The sequence below is a fragment of the Hylaeus anthracinus genome, unplaced genomic scaffold (genome assembly GCF_026225885.1).
Source record: "Hylaeus anthracinus isolate JK02 unplaced genomic scaffold, UHH_iyHylAnth1.0_haploid 4, whole genome shotgun sequence".
NCBI lineage: Eukaryota > Metazoa > Arthropoda > Insecta > Hymenoptera > Colletidae > Hylaeus > Hylaeus anthracinus.
In genome coordinates, this window is record NW_026535289.1 from 11189436 (window position 1) to 11215589 (window position 26154).

At 45.3% G+C, this 26154-nt stretch overlaps 2 protein-coding genes across 2 annotated transcripts in view; both read right to left on the reverse strand.

The window, feature by feature from the left end:
- Positions 1-7940: 7940 nt before the first annotated feature.
- Positions 7941-17320, reverse strand: LOC128894500 (L-lactate dehydrogenase A-like 6A). The gene is made up of 6 exons (XM_054156258.1): positions 17159-17320; positions 10086-10203; positions 9817-9990; positions 9575-9748; positions 9256-9497; positions 7941-8117 (listed from the first exon to the last, which is right to left on the reverse strand). Exons 1-6 carry the CDS (start codon positions 17318-17320, stop codon positions 7941-7943), a joined length of 1047 nt encoding a protein of 348 aa, XP_054012233.1.
- Positions 17321-18253: 933 nt separating this feature from the next.
- Positions 18254-26154, reverse strand: part of LOC128894980 (L-lactate dehydrogenase-like) — a 206235-nt gene continuing 198334 nt past the window's right edge. Inside the window, exons 3-10 of the mRNA XM_054157135.1 lie at positions 23337-23464; positions 23187-23262; positions 22596-22745; positions 22404-22521; positions 19617-19955; positions 19129-19246; positions 18907-19030; positions 18254-18729 (exon numbers count right to left, since the gene is read on the reverse strand). Coding sequence (XP_054013110.1) covers positions 18532-18729; positions 18907-19030; positions 19129-19246; positions 19617-19955; positions 22404-22521; positions 22596-22745; positions 23187-23252 — 1113 coding nt within the window. The 5' untranslated portion in view covers positions 23253-23262; positions 23337-23464 and the 3' untranslated portion in view covers positions 18254-18531. The remainder of the gene's footprint in view (positions 18730-18906; positions 19031-19128; positions 19247-19616; positions 19956-22403; positions 22522-22595; positions 22746-23186; positions 23263-23336; positions 23465-26154) is intronic.

Below are 26154 nucleotides of genomic sequence, written 5' to 3' on the forward strand. Positions count from 1 at the left end.
ATTCAATTTCGCTCGCGGTTAATTACGACGCGTTACATTTTACTGCAACATTTTGCGATCCGCGGGACCGATAATTATGCTCGTCGAGTTTACGGCCAATTAGCAACGTGGGGGCCTCCGACCGGCGATCGATTCGTATTCCCTTCTTGCAAATTACGATATGATAAATTAATCGATCGCATAATGCGCGAACCGATCATCCAATTAGCCGCAGATTGAGCATTGGAATTTTTACGACCGATACGAATATTACATCGCGACGCAAGAAAGTGGGTTTTACAAGAGGAAGAGTATTAGCGAGCTCGGAAGAAGATTGTCGAGTCTCAACCTGATGGACATTACTGTGCTACGCTGATGAAAATATATTGCATATAACTGCTCTATATAACTTTCAAGAATAATAGTAATTTTTCATCTAAGAATTTTCCATTCTCTGTCTCGTACTGGTAACCCAGCTAGCCAGAGAAAGACGAAGAGACGAATAGTCGAAGGGGAGGGATTATAAATAAGTGCCCATGCGTTCTGGGACGGACTGGTCGATTGGGTCGTAAATCTGAAATCGAGGCATAATCGATGAGCGATCTGGAATCTGACGCGACCGAGCCGCGACCATCGAGATTCCCCGCGCAACTCGGCATGCTCGCGCTTGGTGTTTCTCGCTTACCGTCGGCGGTAAGGCGGGATCTAGGTGATCGTTCATCGGTAATCCAGGATCCTGCCATAAATCAGTCGAGACCCGTGCAACAACGCGCTCTTGCACCGCGAAATTATATTCGAGCGGAATTACTACCCCTACCCTTATTATTTTCGCTGCGTCGACCTTCGACTGCGAGACACAGATTTCACCAACGTTCACGCAGGTTGTAAACATTGTTCTGCGTTGAGTTAGGGGAAAATTGACCGTGATAATTGAGGAGTAGAAACGAAGGGTCGATTATAAGGGTCTTTCTATCTGGGTGTCAAGGAAGGTACAAAATATGTTCTCTTATTTGAAATTTTTCGTAAAGCTTTTAGTGTTAACGGTGTTTTTAAATTGTTCGATTAGAATTGTTTAGTACGTGTCCAGAGTTTGAGAAAGATGTTGTCAATGATATTGGAAAAGACAGAATGAACGAAGTAAATTATTGCTTGATGTTGTAGAGTAGGAGACACCCTTAAAAAGTATTCTAAATTCCATATATAATTAAATATTATCTCGTAAAATGTTATACGCAAGTGACGAGGACTAGTCAAGGTTGACCAGGTTCGAGTGGATCACCTGTCGACTGTATTCTGTTATTTACGCAAACTTACAATTAGACTCCTCGAAGGAAGGTCCTTAAACACCCCAGCATATGTTGAACCATCGGCGATGTAATTACCTCCAGGAACGTCTATCTATAGGAATTCGATTAGACCGCACTTTTTTAAATACCAAGGGAAATATGCAATCGCAGAAGCCGGTCGAGGCGATCCCTCTTTATTAACCCTCGCCATCGCGTGATTGGTAATCTGCGAAATAACAGTAACCAGCGTACGCAATTTTTACCATCTAAACGAAGCACTGAAACTCTCTCTTTATTCCACCTTCTCGAGGCAGAAGTTAAAATTCCGTAATCGTCGAAAAATTAAGGACAATCGTTCGTAACAAATTCAACCGTTAAACCGCCGCGATCATTCGTCGCAGTCGGCGCATTAGAGACGGCAGGTGTGAACTATTTAACGATTCGATACGATACGTGGTCGCTTCTAATAAATCTTAATTAATTTGCGATAGAGTAGCACCGGGCCCGGGATTAAAAATTATGCCCCGCGAACCAGTTGGGAATAATTTTCCGCACCCCTCGGCGCGGCGGTGCGCGAGCACGTTTCGGTTTTATCGTGCGAACAAGTGTAACGAGAAACGAGTTTCGTCGTCCGGCTCGAAAGAAACACGAATGCACGAATCGAGACAGGAATCGCTTTCGGACAATCGGGCCAGTATTGGCGTGATTTCGCGCCATTAATCTTCCCTCGACAATTAACCGGCTGCGGGGCTAACGCAATGGCCGGCTATTAATTACAATCAACGCTATCTCACGCGTTCGGCCGATACGACGTTTAATCTCGCGGACGGGGAATGCGTCCGCTGTCCGAATTCGTAGCCGTGTCAACGCTTGTAAAACTGCGCTCGCTATAACGTCGCGCAGATAAAACTATCGTTGTGGACGCAGAGTCGATGACCGACTTCGTCTTTGTTAACCCTCCGCCGGACTATTATTTGATAGCTTGTACTAGCGACTGGCTAGATCGAAGAGGGTAGAAACTGCTGAGGACTATTTACTGAAATCTTATGATTGATACGTATCTATGCATAGATAAATAGATACAAGCAAGGGGCAATATTTTGAATTCTTATTATACAGTCGAGTGATGCCTTCGCGTCTTTATCTTATAGGATATTCAGAACAATAAATAGACTGTATCTCAAAATATTTTAGAATTTCTAAAATTATTGTCTATTTTCTCCTTGTCGACTCGACCGACTTTCTTCGATGAAGTTGTAGGCGTCATCGCTGGTGAAAGAGCGAAGCACAGGTTCGAGATCGAAAAGCAGTTCCTGAAGGTCGGTTTTAGTAAATGGTTCCTCCCGCGTACGAAAGATGGCGCGGTTATGAAGATTTTTTTCCGCGAAGTGTTATACATATAAGTTTATGAAGCTTCTATGTTTTCAAGAGTAATTTGTCTTATTATGTCATTCTTGCAATACTTTTCTACATTTTTTACATCATATATGTACCAATTCTAGACATCTTAAGGCGTACCAGAATTTATTTTAAAAACGTCCAATTGTTTTGATTCCTCAGAGTAGAACCAATTTTGAAATGCGCATCGAACTCTGATCGAACGTGTCTGCTTAGGCTGATGATGGGAAGGGGGGATTCGACTAACCTAATTGAGGACACCCCTATCGAGTAAACGCGTATGTCCGAGCGCTCTTTACGAAGATACAACAGGCGATATTAAAGGTCTGGTTAAAATATTTGTCGCGCGGTCCGCGCACGATACGTAACGGTCGCAGTTATTATGAATTACGACTCGCGTTCTGCGCGACCCGGTACCATATATTTGATTTAATGAGGCAACAAGTGCACCGAGACTTATAGCAAGAACCCGAACAGGTGATTAATCTCACCGTGATTTCTACCTGGGGCTTGCTTGGACGCGTCCTACTTCATTTAAGGTGACATCTATTTCGGAGCGGAGCTATCTCGGATCGTTAACCCTCCACTTGTACGGTCCACTGTTCTTCCGATGCGTCCTATCTGATTGGTTGTAATATTCATTGTCTGTTGCCGGTTTTCGACGCTGATTATGCAGCCTACGACTTCGTGACTACTTACGCAGACGGCTAATAAAAAAGGCCTTGATAAAGATATACGAACGACTTCCTGCGCGATTAATTTAAGTAGCCTTCCGACCAATTTACCTTCTGGTAGGTCTGCTTGATTTGATCGTCATTGTTTCAGGATGGGGCTATTTTATATCATCTTAAATATAGCAGTGATCTGGAATTTATTATTTTATGACTTCCCTGTTTAAATGGTGGCTAAAAGGTGGATTCGAGTTTAATATTTCAATGTTAAAGCGTTTAATGCAGGAATTTCATACGAGAATGCCAGTAATTCTATTAAGATACCTCCACAAAAATTGGTTTGTTTAAAACGAAGAAATCCCAGTTACCTCGAAGAGCCCCCAAAGATTGGTCCTTTAAACATCCAAAACCCCGAAGCAGTGAGCACCGACCGAATCGAGTCGGGGCCTAGTATGCATAACGAGGAGCCTCTTCTTATTTTTCCTTCTATCTACTTTTTGCTGGTCCCTCGGGGGCCAGTCGTTGTTTTTGGGGGATTAATCACGCGCGTAGAATCCTCCTGGCTGCCGAACTGAGCAGCCAATCGCGGTCGATTGATTCACGGGTGCGCCTTTGGAACGAGAACCAGGAAGGATAAGGTGGAAACTGGCGGAGGAAAAGAGAAGAGTCGAGACGGAATCGCGGCGGAAGGAGGGCAGAAGTTGTCCGCTAATGCACGCTGGAGAGAGAAGGGATCGAAGGTGGGGTGCGTTGATTAGCGGATATCTTAATTACTGATTGGCCGCGCCGGACTAATTAAATCGTAACTCAATCAGGAGCCTACTCGTCCTGTCGTGCCGCTGCGACTTTACGACGACGTTCGAGTGGTTTAGGATCTCGGATACAACCGTGTCGCGGTTGTTGCATAAATGATTCCGACGCATCGGATATTGCACCGTGGACTGTTCCATCGGCTCTGTCCACCTTTCGGCCCCGTCTCTTTTTTACTCCTGCACGCGTACCTTTTTCTCAGGGCACATCGCGAAGGATCGAGGCTCCTCGAACCGGCCAGGCATTACGTCGAGACAGAATAAAAAGTCTGACAATTAGTCTTACCTACCGCGGTGTCCTACAGGTGAACGATGCCCTCGGAATGCTCTCAGATTCGATTTTTCTCTCGGATTGTAAACTTTTCTTGCGTGTTATTTCGTGGATCGTATCGGCAAGCTTTCATTTATTCGGAGAGAACAGATTATGATACTGGAGTTAGAACAACGTCAGCATATGACCGATGGTCAAAAAGTGTTTTTATTTATGATACCTTTGTCCAATTTCTATTAGAATTTATTTGAGTTTCTATTCTCGATCATTTGTACTTTCATGAATTAATAAAATGTAAGTAACGAATACTCAAATTTATTGGTAACTCGACTCTCCAGGGTTATTACATAGATTCAAATGATAACGAATTTATACTCATATCCTATTTTTGTCTTTAAATGTCGTGAGCGAAGTCGTTGAACAAACAAAAAATTGTTAAATGAAGCAGTAAGCCGAGCTCCGACGAAAGGAAGAAGATGAAGAGGACAGCCGAGTGACGATTTAATTTCGGATGCGTTTTAAAAGTCAAATGCGAAGGGATGCTTTATGCCGAGCTGAACGTCGACGCGGCGAAATTATGCCGTTAAATCCATAATCGCGTAGCAAGAAATAAATTAGTGCTTAGGATACGTCTTCGAGATAATACAGAAAAATTATGTGTCGCTGGGACGAAGACTCTGCCATGCGAAGATATAGTGGGAAACTAAATTGAAAGAAGTTATGGACTGATCAAGTGGATGATCGATGTCACCTGGGGTGTTAGCGCGAATTGAAATCACCAGAACGCTGCTACCATGCATTGAAATCTCCAGAGCGCTTCTACCACGCATTGAAATCTCCAGAGCACTACTAGCACGCATTGAAATTTCCAGCGCGCTGCTAGCACGCGTTGAAATCTCCAGAGCGCTGTTAGAGCATGCGTTGAAATATCCAGAGCGCTGCTACCATGCATTGAAATCTCCAGAGCGCTGCTACCACGCATCGAAGTCACCAAAGCGCTGAATTGGCGTTTGGTACTCTACAATTAATACTTTAATTCTTTCTGGAAGCAAAAGCTTGACGATAGCTTCTTACAATCTAAAAATTGCAGGTTTTCAGTTCCACATTTATTAACGTTTATTAATGACTGTACGAAGTACTTGGTTGTTCAGAAATAAGTTCACAAGTACTCGCGGTTTCACCAATGTTATACTAGGAACATTATAGATCTTCCAACTCATGTTTTTCTTTCGGAATGTAAACACTATTCCATTGTTCTAAAGAAAAGGAAATATCGAGACACGAGGAGGACGTCCGAGCGAGACGATTTAATTTCGGGTGGATTTTTGAAAGTCAAATGCGTCCGACGCTTTATGTCGAGCTGAATGCCGACGGGGCGGAATTATGTCATTAGATCCATAATCGCGCGGCGCGGTATAAATTATGTACTCGGGACGCGTCATCGAGATAATACAGAAAAATGGCTTCACCTCGAAAGCCGGTGCCTCGGAGATGAAGACGTTGTCATGCTCCCCGTCGTTATTGGTGTGGCTTCCAGCCGCAGGAAACCCTTCTCGTTGCATCTCTCTCTCTCTCTCTCTCTCTCTCTCTCTCTCTCTCTCTCTCTCTCCCCTCCCTCTCTACTTCTCTTTCATTCTTTCTCGTAACGCACATTCGTTAGCATGGATAATGAATCACCGACGCGTCGTCGTGCTCCTGTCGCAAGCACGACGAAGAATTCGCCGAGTGGGTCGCCCCGACGACAACGCGCTTCGTACATAGGAACCCTCCTGTTACGGTCCTGGCCGTTTCGAATACGAATCGGGAATGAGAAAAAGAGGGACGAGGCAGAGGAGCCATTAAAAGCAGCAGGTACCGGCTTGCCACTTGCCTCTCTCTCTTTCGCGCATTCTTTCGACGAGGTTTCGGCACCGTTCGCTCGATGATATTTTGACTCCGTAATTGTCGTAATGAATCACCGTCGATTATTTCCTGCCCCGTGTATCCGCAAAAACGAGGGTTCGTTCGTCATTGCTTGAATAAATTTCTTCCTCTGCTTACACGGACACGGGACGTCTTCGACTCGTTACCGCTTCCTGCGGAGCGGAGTGTAAGGCTGTAAACACGGGGAGGAGGACTGAAGTAGATTTCAGTTGGATTTGCATCGATACGTACGAGCTGGCGCTAGTTGGCGCAGTGGCGATGATTTTCGTTTATTTTTAAATGAATAATAGACGAACGAGCGTCTAGAATGTAGGGATTGTAAGATACCAAGAAGTAAAATCAGCTGTACTACTTTAGGTACTATTAGATAACATGTCGTTATTGTTTATAGTTTCATTGGTTAGAAAAACCTGAATATTGAATCATTCTTACAAAGCACAAGATTAGGATGAAGAACTGGAGTTCGTCTCTCCTGTTACCAAGGAACAACCTCCAAGTGCTTGCAGAAGGCCAGTGCAGAACGTTTATCCTATGCTAGTTGAGATTAATGAACACGTTAGTAATACGCTCTCATTCGAAGCAATCTACTGCAAAAATAAGACCTCCTCGAAGATGGCTGGTTGCAGGGAGCAGAACCTTTGGCAGTAGCGTTGAAAGCGTTGGCACGCGTCTTAATTAATGTCGCGGCTGACAGAGACGAAAAGGCGGTATCGGTGGGCGCGAAATTTCAATAACAAATTGCCGTATCGTTGACCGTCGCGGCCTCGAAACTGGCTTTCTTTATGTTTATAATAGCAATCGTTTCATCATTCAGATCGCCTTCGGCGGCACGGTTAACCACTTCGTACATCGGCCAATTAATTACGGCTGGTCTGCATTAATCTCAGCAAATTGGCCGAAATCGTCCAAGTGGCGCCCGCTCGCGCGATTTATAGCGCTCCCCTATTCGTTCGGTCGCTCGGCAAAAAGAAATCGATTTGTAAAACAAACGCGCATGCCTCTTAATCGCGTTCAGCAGTCCTGAACCAACCGATAGGTATCCGCTGGAAACGCGAATTCTAACACATCCTCAGTAGCACATCCAGAAGTTAAACGAGCTCATAATTATGAAAGTGGTCCAAGTCAAAATTAAAAAAAAAAAAAAAAAAATGAGTATACCAGTTATTTCACACCGCATTATTTTGAACTGAAATTTTTCAAGAAATATATGACTTGGACCTCTAGTCTCCATTTTAAACTCCAAACGGATTTTCATCTCTCCGAGAAACGTCCCCATCGCATTTTTGTCCACCTAGATCGTTAAAATTGACCACCGCACAGCAGCGACCGTCCTCTCTGACACGGAAACGCCATCCAACGAGGGGTTTCCGTGAAGTCCCTTAACTGATGCAAACAAGCACATAAAACGATTCGCGATATCATCCACGAGTCACTTTTATTTGCGTGCGGCGACCCGGCGTGCTTCTTCCTGCCGCGGCTTTCACATGATGAAACACGATCGAGATCGCGCTGTTTCGCAGCGTAGCATTTATAATCGCGAGTTTCTTCGATAATATACAGCCCTACGTGAATCGGCCGGCGCGTTTTCCGCGGCCATTCCGCGTCATTGGAGGGCGTTAACGATAGACCTCTGGGTCTCGTAGATCGTGCGGCAGGATGTTTCCGTGAGTTCTTGCTCCTCGGGCGTGTACGGATGACGCAGGAACGACTGTATACCGTTTCTGCCGACTATGCAGGGCAGGGACATGTACACGTCCTTCTCCAGACCGTGTCGACAGCCCTGGAAAACGTTCAACGTCCGAGTACAAAAGAAATGCTGGCGTTCTTGTTTCGTTTGCTGTTAACCCATTTCCCTTTTATTGTCCCCATTCTTAACTAGGATATCTGATATTATCGAGGTAATTAGACTAACTAGAGATTTCAACATTGGATATGTTCCTTGAATTTTGTATAGTTTTTCGGATCTTTTTGTTGTACGAGCAAATTAACTGAGAAATAGCGCGTATTAAACATTCAGCAGGAAATGGGTTAATACATCAAAATTGTACTGTGAATAAAGTGCTTGGTATTTTTGATCAATTATTAAAAATTTCTTATTGGATATGACTAGACTGCGGATTTTATGTATTGGGTTGTCCAGAAAGGTCGTGCCAATTTAAAAACAACGGTCCGACGATCCACAGTGTTCCCTCGCGAGTATACAAACAACTATTAGTAAACACGAGTCCGGAAGGCGACCGCTTTCGAGTTACAAGTTGACACAGGCGATGGTGGTACAGCGTGTAAAGGATAAGAAGATGGGAGAGAGATAGGAAAAGAAAGGAAAAAAGGAGCGCCTTGCGTCCTAGACTCGCTAAATAGCTGACTGGTCGCCAGGTCTAGCTAGCAGACCCTGCCTTAGGCGCCGAGACATTCGACGTTTTTTTCCCCCTATAGGTTTCCAAGCGGTTCCCGTCGCACATGGCGATGAGGCTCCCTATAACCCGTTTGATATTTGAGGACTGGTCGCGGCTACTTATTTCATAGTGCTAATAATAGGGTGCGCGTTCGAGGGTATACTTTCCAAAACCGTCTTGAGAAGAAAATGAAAAGTGGGTTGATGGGTTAATATAGCGATTGTGTCTCTTTGTGTCTGATGTGACTTCGTCAGTGATGACATGTGTTTCCAAGTATTGTTCTAGATGATCAACATTTATATTTTAGCTCCCAGTTTTTAATACTTAGAATATTCTAATCAACGTCTCTATCGATTCTCTATTAATTCTCCATTATTTCTGTATCATTCGGCCAACATTAATCGACGAGATTCAGCATCGAGAGAGCCACGAGTACTCGTGATATCAGGCCTTATCTCTGTATCGCGAATCGTCAAATAATTAGCGATACTAAATGAAGATCGAACTGTTCCGAGCCGTCACCTTCAGATAAGCCGACACAGTGATGCAAATACACGTGTTCCGCACGATCGCGTCCACAACCTCTGCCGCGCAGATGCCTATGCCCCAACAGCGGTATCCCTTCCTCTCGATAAGATCGCTGTCGCAGTCGATGACTTTTCTGTGCAGATCTCCCCAAGATTCCGGGTCCGATTTCGTCCCGATGTCCCTGTTGATGTCTTTAAGTTTGATCCCCATCACCGTCACGGCGGACCAAATGGGCACTGTGCGCGATAAATCGAGGCTCAACAGACATTCAAAGAATTCAGTTTGCGACGAGATATTATTGGAAGCTCGTTACCGGACGTGGGCCCATTTTCGCAGATCACGGAGGCTTGCACGGCGCTGGACGAAATTCCGAGCTTCTGCGCGATGAAGTGCTGAAGCCTACAGCTGTCCAAAAATGTGCCCAATCCTATCACGCGCTGCGGCGGGAAACCTGAGAGCTTCATGGCTGCATACGACAGTATGTCCACTGAAAGGTTACGTCTCGGCGTTACTTGAACGCCTGTACTAATGCGGGCTGTCGAGTGCAAGAAATACCTGGCGTCGTCACGATCAGGAGCACGCTGTTGGGCGCGTACTTGCAGACGTTCGGTATGACGTCCTTCAGGATGTCCAAATTTCGCTCGAGCAGAGCGCCGTCGTCCTGGCTGTTGGTCGACCTGTCGCCTACCGTGATCACGCATACCGTCGCGTCTCTGGCTTGGGAATAATCTAATACAACAACAATGAACAAGCGAAGTCACGTTTCCGATGCTCGATACCAAAGTGGATCGTACAGTGAAAAGCAAATAGGAGAAATTTATTACCCTTTGTACCGGTGATCTTCGGATTGCCGAGAAACACCGCCCCGTGGCTGATGTCTTCCGCTTCTGCCTTGGCTAAGTCCTCGTTTAGATCTATGAACACCAGCTCGGAGGCGAGCCGCTGCGCATAACCAGCACGAACAACAGAAAGGGAGATTATAAAGAGTAATTAACGGGAACCGGTCGCTACCCTGCGGCCGGAGTTATTACGCACTGGGAATCGTTACGCAATCAAGACCCCCAGGAATCGCATTAAGACTACGCGCGCGCGATCGATCGCGCCATTCGAGCGATCCCTTAATGCGAGGGATCGTTAGGATATGATCGTTTCTGTTCAAGAGGGAGAGAGAGAGAGACGGAGGGAGTTGCCCTTCCCGGGGAAGACCCACTTTGTCGGTGTCGATCCATCGGAGCCCTCGTGGTTATGAAAAAAAATTGGAATTTTTCCGAGGAATGGTAATTTGCCTGTACATTTAACGGTGATTACGAGACAGGAATTTGAGTTTGGAAACCGCTTGTACTGGGTCAGATCTGGGTTACCTAGTTTCTTTACATAAAGATTATATTACACAGTAAAATTCATTTTTGTATTGTTTTTAATACATTGCAGATATTTATATAAAAACGTATCCTAAATCAAGTTTCCTCTATCCAAATTCATACGCAGACATTCAAATAAGCAGACTGCGGATATTTATTCGAATTCACAGAATCAGAAAATAAATTGAAAATCATATGAAAGTATCTGTTACCTTCAAAATGGTATAATTATTGATATTTGATATATTATTGCATTTGTACAAATTTCCATACATTTCCTCGCACTTTCTTTTGCCATAAATGCGTAAACATCCGCAGTCTACTAATAAGAATCAACGAGGATCGATATTCAGAAAAGCAGAAGTATCCATCACGACAGAATTTGAATTCCAGCATCGTTTAAAAACGAATAAATTCACCCGCACTCTCCAATCTACGCTTCCATAAATTCCTATCTAAGCCTGTCGCAATCCGCCCGTGATCCATCCTTCTTTCCTAAACAACTCGTTTCCTTTCTCACGTGTCTAATTAACGTTCCCCATTCCGTCCCACAAAATCCGTAATTTCGAGCGGAATCTTTTCCTTCCAGCAACACCGACGTGGAACCCCCTCCGGTCGGCTCTCGCTCGACCATTTTTCTTAATCACGGTCCAATTCGTCCCGTGAAGAAATAACAGGGTATCGTTCCCGCGTGGCCACGTGGGGCGAGCAGATTTTCTTGGTAAACGGCTCCGCGGTGCGCGCTCCTATCGCTTTCACGCGAAGCAGATGGACACATTTTTCTCTGACAGATGGTACCTTCACACGTTAAGACGAACCAGCGGCTACCAACAGAAACGGCTTCTTAATATATTACGTTACGCCCTCGTGCTTCCAATCTGTTATTGTACACCGCTTAATCACCATACTTCATCAAGCATGACTTCCGTGGCATACATAATATCCCCAGCTGATGAAGTTTCCTCGCGAGCCCATCGGTTCTTTCTTTCTGCTGTCCCTCGCAATAACCGAACACGTATCCCGCGACGATATTGAGCGATAATTAACACGCGAGTCTCCCTGTGTACACTTTGTAACGAGATTTTTAATGACCCGTGACCGGAGACGACGACGAGAGGGAACAGCGACGGGCGCGGAATTTTCAACAGCCCCGCAGGTTTGGAAGACACCGAACCGTGTCGTCGTTACGCAACGACCTCGGTTTGCATTCGATCGGGCCGAGAACCGAACTGCTTTCGTTTGGCGCATCTCTCGGCCTCTCATGCGGTTCTAGTTACCCAGTTTCACTCTTGGCTAACCTTCCTTTCCACCTCGTAGAACCGCGGGTGATCAAAGGACAACGAAGGTGTCGACACTCGATCCCGCCTTTCGTTATTCTTACGATATGTTGTTCCTTCTAGCTTCTAAACACCCGAACCTAGTAGATATTATTCTAGGAATGCTTCCTGAGGTATTCTCAAGAGTCCGTATCAAGATGTTCAACTATTTTGATTAAGGATTTATTATGTACCATGTGAGAACAATTTGGAAACAAAGTAGCCATGCAGAAGATGCTGAGGGTAATCGGAAATACTAGAACTGTGGGTCTTGGGTGGTGACTCGAGTGTCGGAGTTCTGCGAAAATTCTAGATCGAGAGCCCTAAGAAACTCTGTTGCCATGCATTGGAATTACCAGAGTATTGGTACCACGCGTTCGAATCGCCAGGTGGGCTGAATTTGTCACTGTATGATTCGTGACTTATTCCGTTGTCAGAGCGAACTAAATTCGAAGCAAAAAGCCTGCTGAACTCGTTAAACATTCAAGGCCCTATTCGAAGGCATAACTGTTTAGATCGGATAAATACAGAGCGCTCAATCCCGTCTAATTACTTTCGTCGTTACGTAGTCCTCGAAGCGAGCGATAAAATTTTTATCGTTTCCCTGTGTTTTGACTCGGTGAGGCCAATACGATCCGATGCCTTTCCGCATCTAATTACTCGCGATAAAAAAATTTATATCGCTTCTCTAACTACGAAGATAATTATGGTGGTCGAGTGACCAGCGATCGAGCCAGCGCATTCTCAATTAGCAATCAGCAGCCATAATAATACCGACCGTTCCGAGTATTCGATGCGATAATTAGTCTTGCATCCGTGTAACCTCCCTCGGATTACCATTTCGACCGCCACTTAATTTATTCAATATTCTCGTCGCGAAATTATGAGTACACCGAGTGCAAGTAGCTTCATTTATATTCTTGGAATAATTTAATAATATCCAGTAGCTTAATAACGTACGCATAAGTACCAATACTTGGGGAAGTTGCAATTCCCATTTTATCTTTATAATTTTATCGAGCTGGATATTGCAACGAGGCACTAAAATTCAATTCGTCGAGGTTTCCAGAAGATCTGGTTTGCAGGAAACGATGTGGAGCCATTCGTAAGCAACGATACTGTGGTATGAATTGGTGTAATTTTTCCTTGGAAATCAGATAAATAATGGAATCAAACCAATTCGAAGCATGCAATTAGCGTAACTTGAGAGTCACACAGGATGATAGAGGATTACTGCGAAATATGCTCTGATTATTTTATCTATAGACACAGAAAGCTAGAACTCCAGAGTGAATGCTGTAAGGAAATCCTTCTGGAAACGTGGATACGTATGAAAACAGATCGAATAGTTTAAACGAGATTCGGAGCAGGAAGCGGAGGACGAAGGACTCTTCGTCGTCAACGGCGACCCGCGAGATGGTTTGTACGATTTAATGCGGCCGGACGGACATGACATGTTACAACGGGTCGAGGAACGACGAGAACAAGAAGAAGATGAACGTCTTATGCAAGTACTACCGAGGAACTTGGGCGTAGTAGGTCCGCAAGGTGGACAGTAAGTCGTGGAGATGGTACCGGAACGCTGGTACCTCGCGATCATCTCGTTGATGCGATCTGCCAACCCGGGACGAGGAGAGCAACCGCACGGTTCGCTACCTCGCCTTCTTTTTCTTTCTCACCTCCTTTTCCTTGTCCTTTCTCGGCTGTCTCCTTCGTTCCCCGGCCGTTGCGGTCGGCTCATCTTCTCCGCCGTTTATTGGCGCCGCCGGACTCGGCCATTTTAAATAGGTTACCCTAATGAGTTCGACGACTCCGCTTAGTGGCCTCTGACTCCGTACCGTTCGAGTGATCTAAACACTTTACTTCTTTCTACTTCAATTCTCTAGAAATTCTTTAGAGGTTCGCTAGTCCTCTCAGATTGAAATGTGGCGAAATCCTTAGGAAGATGGTTCCTTCTATATACTTTTATCGAGTGTGAAATGTACTTAACCCATTCACTGTCAGGTAAATTTAAAGAGTTTCGCCTTGGGCTCCAATATTTAATACAGATGTGCGATCTAGATTATCTTCACGATCTTCTTTCGCGATAATTCGTGGCTCAAAAGCCTATAAACTTATCCCTCGAGTAATTGCAATCAATTTGAACTACGAGACACCTCGTAGTTGCCAGAGAATGGGTTAACGGTAATTCAGTAAATTTTCTGATTTTAGTGCAATATCGTCGAACTTTCCTCGATGTAGGACTGCAGGAGGTTAATGGACCATTTCTATCACCACTAATGAGGTTGATTATTAAATGCATTTTTCGTCACACGTCATCTCCTGACACTTCACATTTAGTATCCGTTCGTGATTTCGTTACAGCTTGTACCATTTTGTTCCTCACGCCTCATAGAGGACTACGCTAATTTTGTCCGTAACGTCCCATGTGTTTGTACGATCCGGAATGGACAAGATTAGCGAGCGGCGAATGCTAAATAACATCGCAGGAACGTTTTAGTCTCCACGAGCTACCATTAACCGCCCTGATGACAGCCGGTAACGTTAGTAGGTAATAGTATACAGTTATTAGGGGCCTCGCACAATGTTGGTCAACGAGGTGAGTAACAACCGTCCGATACGCCCTCCCACGTCCGCCTATGCGCGGCCTTCGCTGTGTGCCCCTGCAACGATCCACGGAAAACGAAACCTGAAATTAGTCGCCCACGCTCATTACCTCCTACCGGAATGTACAGAGCGCAACGATCACCCCTCCCCCTCCTCCCTCTCTTTATCGCTCTTCCGTCGACAGTTTACCCCATTTTCCTTTGGGTTTCGTTTCCTCCCGCGCTGACGCACACGAAACAATTACAGGTCGTTGTATCGGTTCGAATTAGGTGATTCATGCCGCCTAACCAGCTGCTTCGCTCTCGTTACGAGAAAAATACCAAACGTTGTCGAGGGGGAATGAGACGAGTACGTTACCGAGTCGTAATGACCATTTGTGGGAGGAGGAACTTTTTAACAAAGACCTTCGGTTGTCATTAGGAGAAATTAATGTAGCGGAGGTGGACGTGGAGATGAGAATAGAATTTATTGCTCGACGTTTGGGTTGTGGAGGTACTGGTATACCGATATAGTAATATTAATTTCTACAATGAGAAACTGAGGGATAGGTTACTGACACGCATTGAAGTCACGTAAGCTATCGTATTCAAGTTTTAACCGATTTCGAAAAGGAGGAGGTTACTCAATTCGATATGTGTATTTTTTTTTAAACGTTTTCTTGTTGTATTTACGCATCGAGTGGATTGATTCATAAATAAATTCCGTTTATTAATTACAATTTATTTGCGAACGTATTGTTACGTAAGAAATCATAATTAGTCGCATAACCACTAGGCTGTGGATTCATAATTCTACAGATATACGGATAGATAATTCTACATAAACGAAGTTTAAACGAAGGTATGTATCTCTTTTCTTCCAAACAGTGCCTCGTATATTTTATTCTTAATGCACGAACATCCGATATTCGCGATCGTTGAGTATCACTTGCTCCCTCCTAGCAGGCCAATTAAAAATGGCTACCTGCAGGGGTTCCCCGAAAGCATAATTATTTGTTACCCGCGGCGGAAGTTATTTATGAATCGACCCAATAGTTTGATAGCGTGATTAATGTGCTCCTCGTTTATCGATTTATTTACTTAAATATATGTGAAAGTTATCGGCAAATGCGAAGATCGAGAACACATGTTCGATACAAAAGTAGTCCAAGAATAAACCCTCGCGGAGCCCCGCCATGCTATCGAACGAATAGATGAAAATCGTGGACCGCTACCATTAGTCATCTCCAGCTGAGTGCGATTCGAGAGATAAGAACGCATCCAGGAAATTGAGAGCTCGAACAATCTAATGGGTTACAGTTTACTCATCACCAGTTCGTGGCTTGACGATAAAAAGTTTGGAGGATTGGTTGTTTTGCGAGTGTTCAGCATCAATCCGAAGATGAAAGATAATAACTTGCACACTCAGTGGCTTGCGCTTCTTTGCTTTAAATTTGATTGAGAGCTGCAATCTTCGATATATCGAACCTGTTTGCTATCGGTGTGATTGACGAATAAAGTGATATCTAACCTTTACAGCGTGTTCTTTTAATTTCAGATAAAAATTTACCCTTTCATTTGATGCAAGAGTAACATTGCCTTCTTCTGACGAGGACCAGCAGACAAGATCAAAGCTTTGGATAACAAGCTTCGACCTTGGCACTTAATTCTACTTGGCAATTCCATATTTGCAGCTACGTCCAACGGATTATAATTGATTCAGTCGGTACTTCCGTACCAGAGTAAGGTTCCTCGCCAGCGTAGACATTAAAAACCAAGCTTCTTGGATGAGCGAACGCGATAAGGGCGAGGTGTCCTCGTAGACGGGTATGGATTTCAGCTTTCCTCCTCGGTGACTAACATAAATCAGCGCCACGACGATCTTGCGGGGGCGTCCTGCGTGTAAATGCTCGCGTTACGATCCGATAACGAGCGGGAGGAAGCACGTTCCTCTTCTACTGCGCTCGTGCTGCCCCTTTTTCCCCATCCTCCCCTTTCGCGTTCCGATCTCTGCCTCTTCTCGTAGCCGAATTCCCTCTTCTGGTCTTTCGTGGATCATTTGCATAATAGCCTTTTTGATCCGGGCACACTAACGAGCCCACATTCAGCCCCCGTTCCCTGTAAACGTACGTACACGAACGCACACGCGCGCAACCACCATTCCTCGGACTCCTCGCCCTTTGTCGAGCACGACTCGAAGATATCCTTCGAGATTCTCTAACGCGACCTCGTATGCCGGTGATCATTCCCTGGGACAAATGCGAATCACGTACTGCAGCGGTGTCACTGGCGCGCGTTCCTCTTAAGAGGACACATATGAGTGGAATAATGTAAGCTAGGTGTGACTTGAAATGTGAAGCAAAGCAACGCTATTCGTCAGGATGAAATAGCTCGTTTTTCGTTGAAAGGAGCAGCTTTGTTTTAATGGTCCCCTAAAGTTCAACCCAACACAATTTTGTAAAATCGTTATATATAGAAAAATGGAAACTTCGCGGTCTCGTGATATGCACACTTGAATATTTAGACTAGTTAGATCACAATCACGTGGTCACAGTCACGTGTATGTAAGCAACGTTGACTTCGTACCTAAAGAAGGTTGAGGTTAGAACCAAAAATATTAGATAGTTGTACGAACCTTGAAAAGTATAGCGATCCCGACAGCAACGCCCGTGTAACCGCTGCCGACGATGACGATTTTCACGCGGTGACTGTCAGAGAAATCTTCTGGCTGTTTCGTCAGCAAGAACGCCGCGGTGTTCCCGGCATTGTCGGCTAACTTTTTCCTCGGCACGGACATCGTCACTGAACCCTACTTTCGAAACCTAGGTGGTGCATCCCGAGGATTCGAATGAGCCAATATCGAAACGGGAAATTTAACGATTTTTGCGATACTCTTCTAATTTGGCCTCCATCGGATCAATCGACAAAAGCGACAGTCAAACGTTGACAGCGGCGTTTGAATTTGAAGTTGTCTACCGACGGTAACGTGGACTTGCGAGCGAATATAGTCGAGCAATGTATGCTAAACAAAATTTGGCTAATTTCGAAATAAACCTCCTGCGATTTATTTTTAAATAGTTGAACTTTTTCTAATAAATAGAAAATAAGTGTTCGATATTTTCATGCCCACAACATCGAAGAATAGAAAATAGTAGACCTGTCTGTACTTAATTTGGCGAGCTCAAGATGGTGAGCGAAGCTAGTTGATTAAATAGATCACAAAAATTAATCGATCGCCCAACTTCGAACCTACGCTCAACTAATCTACCATCTTTGTATTCGAAGGCGTGGGTGAACGCACAGTAATCGACGGGCAGCTGTCGAATTCGCACAGGTGGGGTGCGGCATCACCATCGCGTACGCGAACTTCAATTTCCGCTTTGCCAGTCGCGCGAGGGTCAGCTCTTTCCACGAGGATCCACCGCTTACTTACAGCAGCGGGCGAGCTACGAATATACCAAATTGCAACCAATTTAACGTCACCTTCCATATTAACTTTCTCCCTACACCGTGCTATTATCGGGCATATTTGATCGCGAGGCGTGCAATTACGTAAATCTTCTAAACCTAAACCCTCCTCGAATAACAGGCTTTATAAAGTAATCCGACCGGCCGATTACATCCCAATTACGGTGGCCGGTGTTTGAACAACATTCGCGCGGCGTCCCGCGATGGATTCCCCATCGTGTTATCGCACACGTCGAAGATCTATGGATCCACGCCACGAACCATGCATAATACGACACGAGACGGACAACCAGTCATTGACAAGTCGCGTGGAACGCGATAGTTTACTAGGAAGTCGATACCGGGGTACTGTCATTTATTACGCCGATCAAATACGCGTACAGAGAGAACCGGTCGCCAGGTGCGCCGGCGTTATTGATGAAGACGCCTTCTAAAACGCTGATTCCTCTCGCTCTATCCTCAGTCCTGGGACCGCAATTTCCGGTAGCGGAGACGCCCTGTACAGTTCTCGTCGACGTTGCCGCTCGTTCGCCGCGTTCTTCACTCCTCGAGCTCGTTTTTCGACTCCTGCAGAACGCCGCACTCGCGCAGGACGACTCGAATACTGTCGGCGCAGGCCTGCACGGCTGCCTTCTCCTGGTCGGTTAGCTTCTGTCTAACAGTGCAGTACACACCCTCCCTGCCGATCACGCAGGGCACCGACATGTACACGTCCTTGTCCGTCCCGTGGGCGCAACTCTGCGATCACAGGGAAGGTGGTACCGTCTACTTAATCTGCTCAATCAGCTGTTACTTTTCGCTGTTGCACGTTAGACAATACGTTAGACATACGTTTCCCTCGTTCGTTAGAAACGTAAACGTCTAAAATTATTAAGAATTTAATCGTTTAATTTTCGATGGCATGATCTCGCTTACGTGTATGTGTGTCGACGCTGGAAGCACGACTTTAGTATTCCTGACAATGGCATCGACGATTTCCGACGTACAAAGAGCGTGACCCCAACAATTCAGTCCCTTCTTTTCGTCGAGCTCCCGGTCACTGAAACGTGCACGCGTAGAATGAAATTGAAACGTTTCTTTCCACGAATCTTACGCACAATTGTTCTTCGCATTGCTGGTAGAAACGAGATCGCTAACCTGTTCTTCACAGCCTCGGTGATTTCGTGCCACTTTTCAGGGTCGTCCTGCTCGCCTATCCTGGGATTTATGTCGCGGAGCTTCATGCCCCCTACGTGAATACTCGACCATATGGGAACTGCGAACAGTGATCGTTTTATTAAGTATAAGTGAAATAATGCATGGTCGTAATTTACAATTCCGATATTAATATTGAACCACATGTCTTTGAACCAATTTATCGCCAAATCATTGCAACGTCGAGTTAGAAGGAAATATAAAATGAGTCATTTATAACAAATAATTATTTCAAGACTAAAAAATGACATTTCATTTATTATTTAATCAGTCTCGAGTACTATTTTATCAGTTCATGTATTATTGAATCAGTCTTGTGTCAGAATTTCCATTTACTTCAAACAAAATAATTTCTGCAGTCTCTCAAGAATTCACCGATCGTCGTTATTTACATACTGTTACTTGCTTTAATCTAAAATAATATACAATACCAGACATGTCTCCTTGAGCACCAATAGTCATGCAGTTGACAGAGCTTCGCGCCATGTTGAGTCTCCTGCTAACCAAATCCTGGAACCTGGCGCAATCGAGCATGGTGCCTGTTCCAAGAACGCGATTCGAAGGAAATCCTGACAGTTTCCAAGTGATGTAGGACATCACGTCGGTCGGCTGAGTCACAACAAGTAGGACTGATTTGCACGCGAACTTTGCTATGCTCGGTATGAGCGTCTTGAATATTTTGTAATTGTGCTTCACGTTTGGGGTCTCGCCAGGCGCTATTTCGCACGCGCTAATGATCACCACTGCTGATTCCTTCATCATGCTAATCTCTATTACCAAGAAAATATCAAACAAATAAATGAACGAATAAATAGAAAAATGTTTTCAGAGTGAAAAGAAATTTAGAGACTCGATAAATCTCAGGAACTAAAATTTATTACTATAGTCTCGTGATCGTGAGTAAGAATAAAAAAATTTAGAAGTCGAAAGCTCCTGAAATTCCGCCACGAAACGTTCGCCGATCGTCGATGTCGAAAGGCGTTCTAACGGGAAAGTGTACTCGGAAAAATCGTTAAGAATCAGCCGTCCTTTTCGAAAACCCTTGAGCCGAGAGATCTCGTTCGGTAATGAAGTCGTCGGAAGCTGCTTGAATACAAAACAGCGGAATACACCTTTTTCCGCCGTTTCGTGCAACGGAATTCTCTCTTTTTCCCCCGAGAGATGCGTAGATAAGGGCGTGCAGAGTACACAATCCGGTCCTGGGCAGGAAAATAAAAAGCACGAATTTCAGTTAACACTTTCGTAGACGCCGTGTAACCGGTGCATCGCGAGCACGTTGCGCGCGAGATACGTTCCCTCGTGGCGGGGAGATGATGTTCGAGATAAATTAGTTGGTAAAAAGTCGAGACTGTTCTACTTGTTCCAGTAATTGCTACCTCGGATGGACCGAGATTAAAGGGGGGCTACGCGGAGCTGCGCGGACGCGAGTGTTGCAAACGTAACAGCCGGTGTATGGATTATGGAATTCGATGAAATGTATCTCTGCTTTAGATCAGGGGGTCGACGATCTAGTTCTGAGAAGGGTAAATGATAAAAATGGTGGGCTTCGTGAGTCGACAGATAATATCAAGAATATCGTGTACGGATTGTCGTGTTTTAATACTGCGATGCTGTCTACGAATCTAGAGGAAATTTCGTGCGACAACTAACGAACCCATCCGCGCTTCGAATTTCTGCTCAAGATTCTTGGATCATTAGAAAACTCAAATGGCGTTGTCAAGAAGTTCGGAAACTGCGCGAGATTCGAGACAACATTTTCGTCCCCGCCGCGAAAGGGACCGTCCGGTCAGCCTTTTGTTCCCGAATTCCCGAGCGAGGTGTATATAATTTTACAAGCGACCGTTTCACGATGCCGGCGGCCACGTACGAAGAACGAGACACGTAGACACCGAGAAAGTCAGAGAAACCGAAAAAAAATGTATCGTGGAGTCGATCACGGTCGAGATAAATAAGAGTGGCAGGAAATTTACGAGCCTGGGCCGTGAAAAGCTCGGGGAAACGCTCGCTAGCCGCGTGTAAGCAAGCGGCGATGTAGATGAGGACCGAGATTAAAGGACAGGACCAGAAGGATCTCGAAACTCGCTCCTAACCCGAAACTCATTCCCCCTTTCGGGGATGCGACCGTTGTTTCTGACCCGTTGCACGTTGACAGAGGTCCCCTGACGTGGAACTCGAAGGGACGTCTCGTCCGCCTAAAATGGCCGTCGATCGAGCCGAATGATCACCGGCTGATGCTCGCCAGGCTCATCAGTCCGAACGTATCAATCTGAAATTGCTGGAACTCGGTCCGCCGCGGGGCTGGATTATCGTTCGATCATCGACACGCGGAAGGAGTACCTTCGCTGTCTTTGAACGAACGCTTCTGGGCCCCCGATTCTTCGATGGTAAGTAGGCTACGGCGATGAAGGCGCTTTCGGCGTGACTCACCGCGGTGCATCCTTGCGGGTTGGACTCTACACTTTTACCGTAACGCAATTTTCGTATCGCATGGACCGTTCAGAGATGCTGCGGACGTTGATAGAGGGGACGGAGTCGAGAAACGCTTTCGATTTGAAAAATTTAACACTGCAGCTCCTGAGCAAATAAATTTGACTTGTCTCGTGTATTTCAAACCACTTTTTAAAAGTAATTCACTTGTAGCTTGTTATTGCTGAGGATGTGGGTCAGTCGATCAGCTAGATATATGTTATGAAGTTCCACTACTTCAATGAAACTATTTGTAATTCGGTATAATTTGCATCTTTGCGTCTCTCAGACTCACAATTCATCATAGCCAGATAATAGATCTACATCGACCACTGACAGTTGCGCTTTTAAATATCGCTTAATATACAGGGTAATAAATATTGCAAGAAGCACGGAAGTATTCTCCTACTCGGAACAGTGAGATAGTAAAATCTGTCGAACTGAAACTGGTCCAAGAGCACGCGTACTCGACAATTTTTCAAATTTATTTTTTTTTCGAAAATAAAGCGTCATATGAAAACAATTTTCAAGTAGACTCAGCCCCTGCTCGCCTGCGCCACCAGGTATGGGACACCCTGTATAATTCATAAACTATAAAGAAACCAAATTCGATAAATCCTCAAAGGCGGCAATGTTCTCCATCCACGGGGAAGGAATTAAACGGTAGGGATTAAACTTGAGAGCCGTTGAGCGCTTTCGCGAAAAAACAGGCGGCCTTAAAAATGACTCAAGAGTGAGATATAACGAAGTACCTGACGTGCCAGTTACTAGGGGGCTTCCCAAAAAAACGCCTACGTGCTGAATGTCTTCGGCCTCGGCGGAAGCCTTGTTCGCGTCGTGGTCGATCAGGCAGACCTCGCTCGCCAACCTCTAAAGATCACGGAGAATCAAACGGTTGATCGAGCGTTGCGATCTGCACGCCTCGGCTCCGCGGCTGTACTAACTCTCATCAGGATCGCGATGGCACAGGCAACTCCAACCTTTCCTATGCCCACGATCGAGACTTTGACGCGATGCGGATAGACGTCGCAGTGGCCCAGCTGGGTCGTTATCAACGCGTTCTTCGTGGTGGTCGTGATCGGAATTTTTTCGTCCTGAAACGCGCAGAGTCCGCGTCGGAATGCGTGGAACAATGGTCATCTTTTGCCGTGCGACGAGGATTGTAGAGAGTAAATTATTATTAGACCGCTGATCTTTACTCGAAATAAAATCTTTCGAAACAAAATTATATTTTCGAATAATTCTAATAACTTTTTACATAAAAAATAAATTTTTACGAGATTTATAGAAATTGTAAAATATGTATATGTATTATTATAAATCTGACTTGGTTCTCTGAATCGAATGTAACGACCTCGGAGTTAACAAAAAATATCCTGTCTCATTTACGTCATTTCGCGAGCCACACGTGCATCTCAGGATTACGCGAACCTCGCGGTACCGACCCAGGTGTTCGCTCTAGTTAGGCAAAGGTTACGATCCTCGTCGTACGACATTCCATTGTGGAGAGTAAAAAAGGAAACTCGGCAATTTACATCGTCGCAAGAATCGGTCTCAACATCGGTGTCGTTCTTCGCCGGTGCCTCCTGCGCCTCGTCCATTCCGGGATACCTGAAATCGTAAGTTCGTTAAGTCGGTGGTTTCATCGTGGCAATTCGATCGGTGAATTTAAGTCTGGCGCGAACCTTTTAGGGCGCTAATTGGGTGCCGCGAGTTGAGACGTTCCCCAGCTTCGAACTCTCAGCCCCTTCCACGACGTTTATTGACTCTCGACTCCGACGGTCGCGGTGGTCGGTGTTCCCTTAGCGTTCACCTGAAACGAACGCCAGATGGAAGTTTGCGGCTCGGTCTCATGCAGATCCGGATCGACCTACGCAACACCGCTGATCGCTTCGAAGAGAGCCAGGTATTTCAGGCTAATCACACTCTCCGTTACGAGAAACGAGGAAGAGCCGCGGAGGGAGGACAACGCGCGGGAAATTGCACGGTGGGGAATAACGACGGAAGTTATCCACGCGGCTCGCTGTAAATTAGCCGCAGGTAGTCGCCCCGGGAGCGCAGGTACATTGAGCCTGATTGTTCATATATTCCGACCCGTACCCACGCAAACGTTCAGCGAATCGCCCCGTAAAATACATTTATTTTCGTGCGTCGATAGCGGAACCATCGCGTATTCGCAACGATTCTCACGTAGCCCTCCTTCTGCATCCTCCGTGTCTTTTTGAGGAAAAATCCTTTTTGAAATACTACCTTTATTGTTAATCGAAATGTATGAGGACTTAGGACTTGGACAGTTCGTTAGGACTGACTCGATTCACCAGACCAGAGACCCTCGTAGCGAAACTTTTTCATTTACCCTGGACCCTCGCTGATAAATCAGACCTGTCGTTTGTGCTCCAAGGCGTTCCCAGTTGTTGGGCTATCGCGGTAGCTTAACACACATTGGAAAGATGGATCTGTATCCCCGCGGACGAAGAGATGCCTTCTTTTCGCGCCGGGTCCACGCTGCCAGCGCTACTCGCTACTCCCCCGGACACATTCAATTTTAACGTTAATAATCACCAGGAAAAATGGCGGGCTTAAATGCGGCCATTAATCAGTCCCGATCGATATTGCGAATGCGGCTTAACGACGGAGAGATAACATCGGCCGTCCCTGGCCAGAGTTATTGAATCGCGTCAAATAATATACGAGCCAATAATGTATGAATAGTCCTGCAATTATGGCTCGCCGATCGTATCTAAGGGCGCGTTGTAATTTAGTAATCGTTCATTCTCACCGCGCGGGCGGGGATCCACGCCGATATCGAAGGGATCTCGATCCCAGAGTTCTTCCCTGGATGCCACTATTTGTTCGATTCAATTTGAGAGTGAACATGGAAGTTCCTAGGGTGTTTCTTTCATTTTACTTCTCTGACTGGTGAACTGATTACTCATTTCATGTATAAGCAGTCCAAAGAACTACGGATTACACGTTCTAGCTAAATAATGATTAAATTTGTACATTCCGATGGAATGTTTCAAAAAGGCTCTCTTCGGGGCATACATAATAATAAACTTTCTCTCCCCCACCTCGGGAAACACGAAAATTTCTTGCGGATAGGAAGTCCCTGCGGTGAACTTTCCAATGGGATAATACGTCCCGGTTTTTACTGACCCGACGATACTTATCATCATTCATAATACTAGTTGAAATCGGTATCTATGAATTAAACGATTCCTCAGCAAGCGTAGCATCGCCGAGGCGAGGAAGCAATTTAAACCCCGACGTTTATAGCGAAGCACGGCAAGTGGGAACGGAACGACTCGCTCCTAGATAATTAATTTCCTGCTTTAATTAATCATCGCCGAGATTTTATCGGTCGCCCGGGTCAAGGAACAATACCGATCGCGTAAAGCCAGCCCGTTAACTGTTATCGCGCTGCCGCGAGTACACCGAGGCTTGATTTACTATCGCGATCTACCAATTAACCAAACGCCAATACTTGCGAGGGAAACCATAAATTGTCGGAGTAGACGGATTTCGCCGCTCGTGCGTGGGGAATTCGAATTTTTGTTTGCGATTTCACGTTGAAATTGTCCGCTCCGATGGGCATTTCGATCTTAAAGCAGGGGAGTTACTTTCTAAATTTTAGTCGAGCTGCATTTGTTTTGTTTTAATGGGTGCAGAAGAAGCACATTCATGCGTAACTAATCTTCAAGTCTCAAAACTTTTCTAATTGAACAATGAGGGGACATCGTAAGCCTACCAAATTTTGTTAACGACAAGGATGCTGTAAGAATTTATAATCAACTCTAATAATACCAACAAAGACACGTTTCCAAAATTAGACTATTTTATGTAATGCGATTCCTGTTTTCACACGTTGCAACAAGATGGTGCAGAGTGCAAAGGGTTAATACGTGACACCAGACTTTGATCTGGCAGTTTCTCATCATCCAACTCGAACGATGATCATCCAAAGCAACTAAAGTTACAAAAGACGATGAAATCCTCGCACTTTGAATCCATCACAATTCCGCCATTAAATCTCTCGCCAAACAATGTTTTCATACTCCTTGATCTCACAAACGCGGTAATTAGAAATGCAACTAACATATGAGCCAATCTTCTTCTAAGTCATCAAGACGTGGCATCGGCTATTATTCCACCGGCAATTTCAAGAAAGTGATTACCAACAGCCTGGTGATCAACCACCGTCTATGTGACCCTAATCCCCCTAACAAATGACCACCAAGTAGCAACATCCTTTTCCCATGCGCCTATTACTCGCTAATGTCCAAATTAAATTACCCAGAAGCGAATCTCCGCTTCGCCGGGTCTCTTATTAGCGTATCGAGAGGATAATTCCAAAACGAAGACAGATAAGCGCTACCGGCCACCTGTGCACGGAATGTATGATTAATTGGAGCCGAAATAATGCTCGCTCGGTTATGCTTTTTTAATTAACCGCGGGGCAGGGAACGTGACAGCGGGAGAGTTCGAATCGTCCCGCGATAAAGC

Bases quoted from the DNA above. Each gene is read 5' to 3' on its own strand.
- LOC128894500 (XM_054156258.1), bottom strand. From the start codon at position 17,320: ATGTCCGTGCCGAGGAAAAAGTTAGCCGACAATGCCGGGAACACCGCG. The intron at 9,991-10,085 runs GTAATAAATTTC...TTGTTGTATTAG, and splicing joins GAAGATCACCGGTACAAAGG to ATTATTCCCAAGCCAGAGAC. The intron at 9,498-9,574 runs GTAACGAGCTTC...TATCGCGCACAG, and splicing joins CGAAAATGGGCCCACGTCCG to TGCCCATTTGGTCCGCCGTG.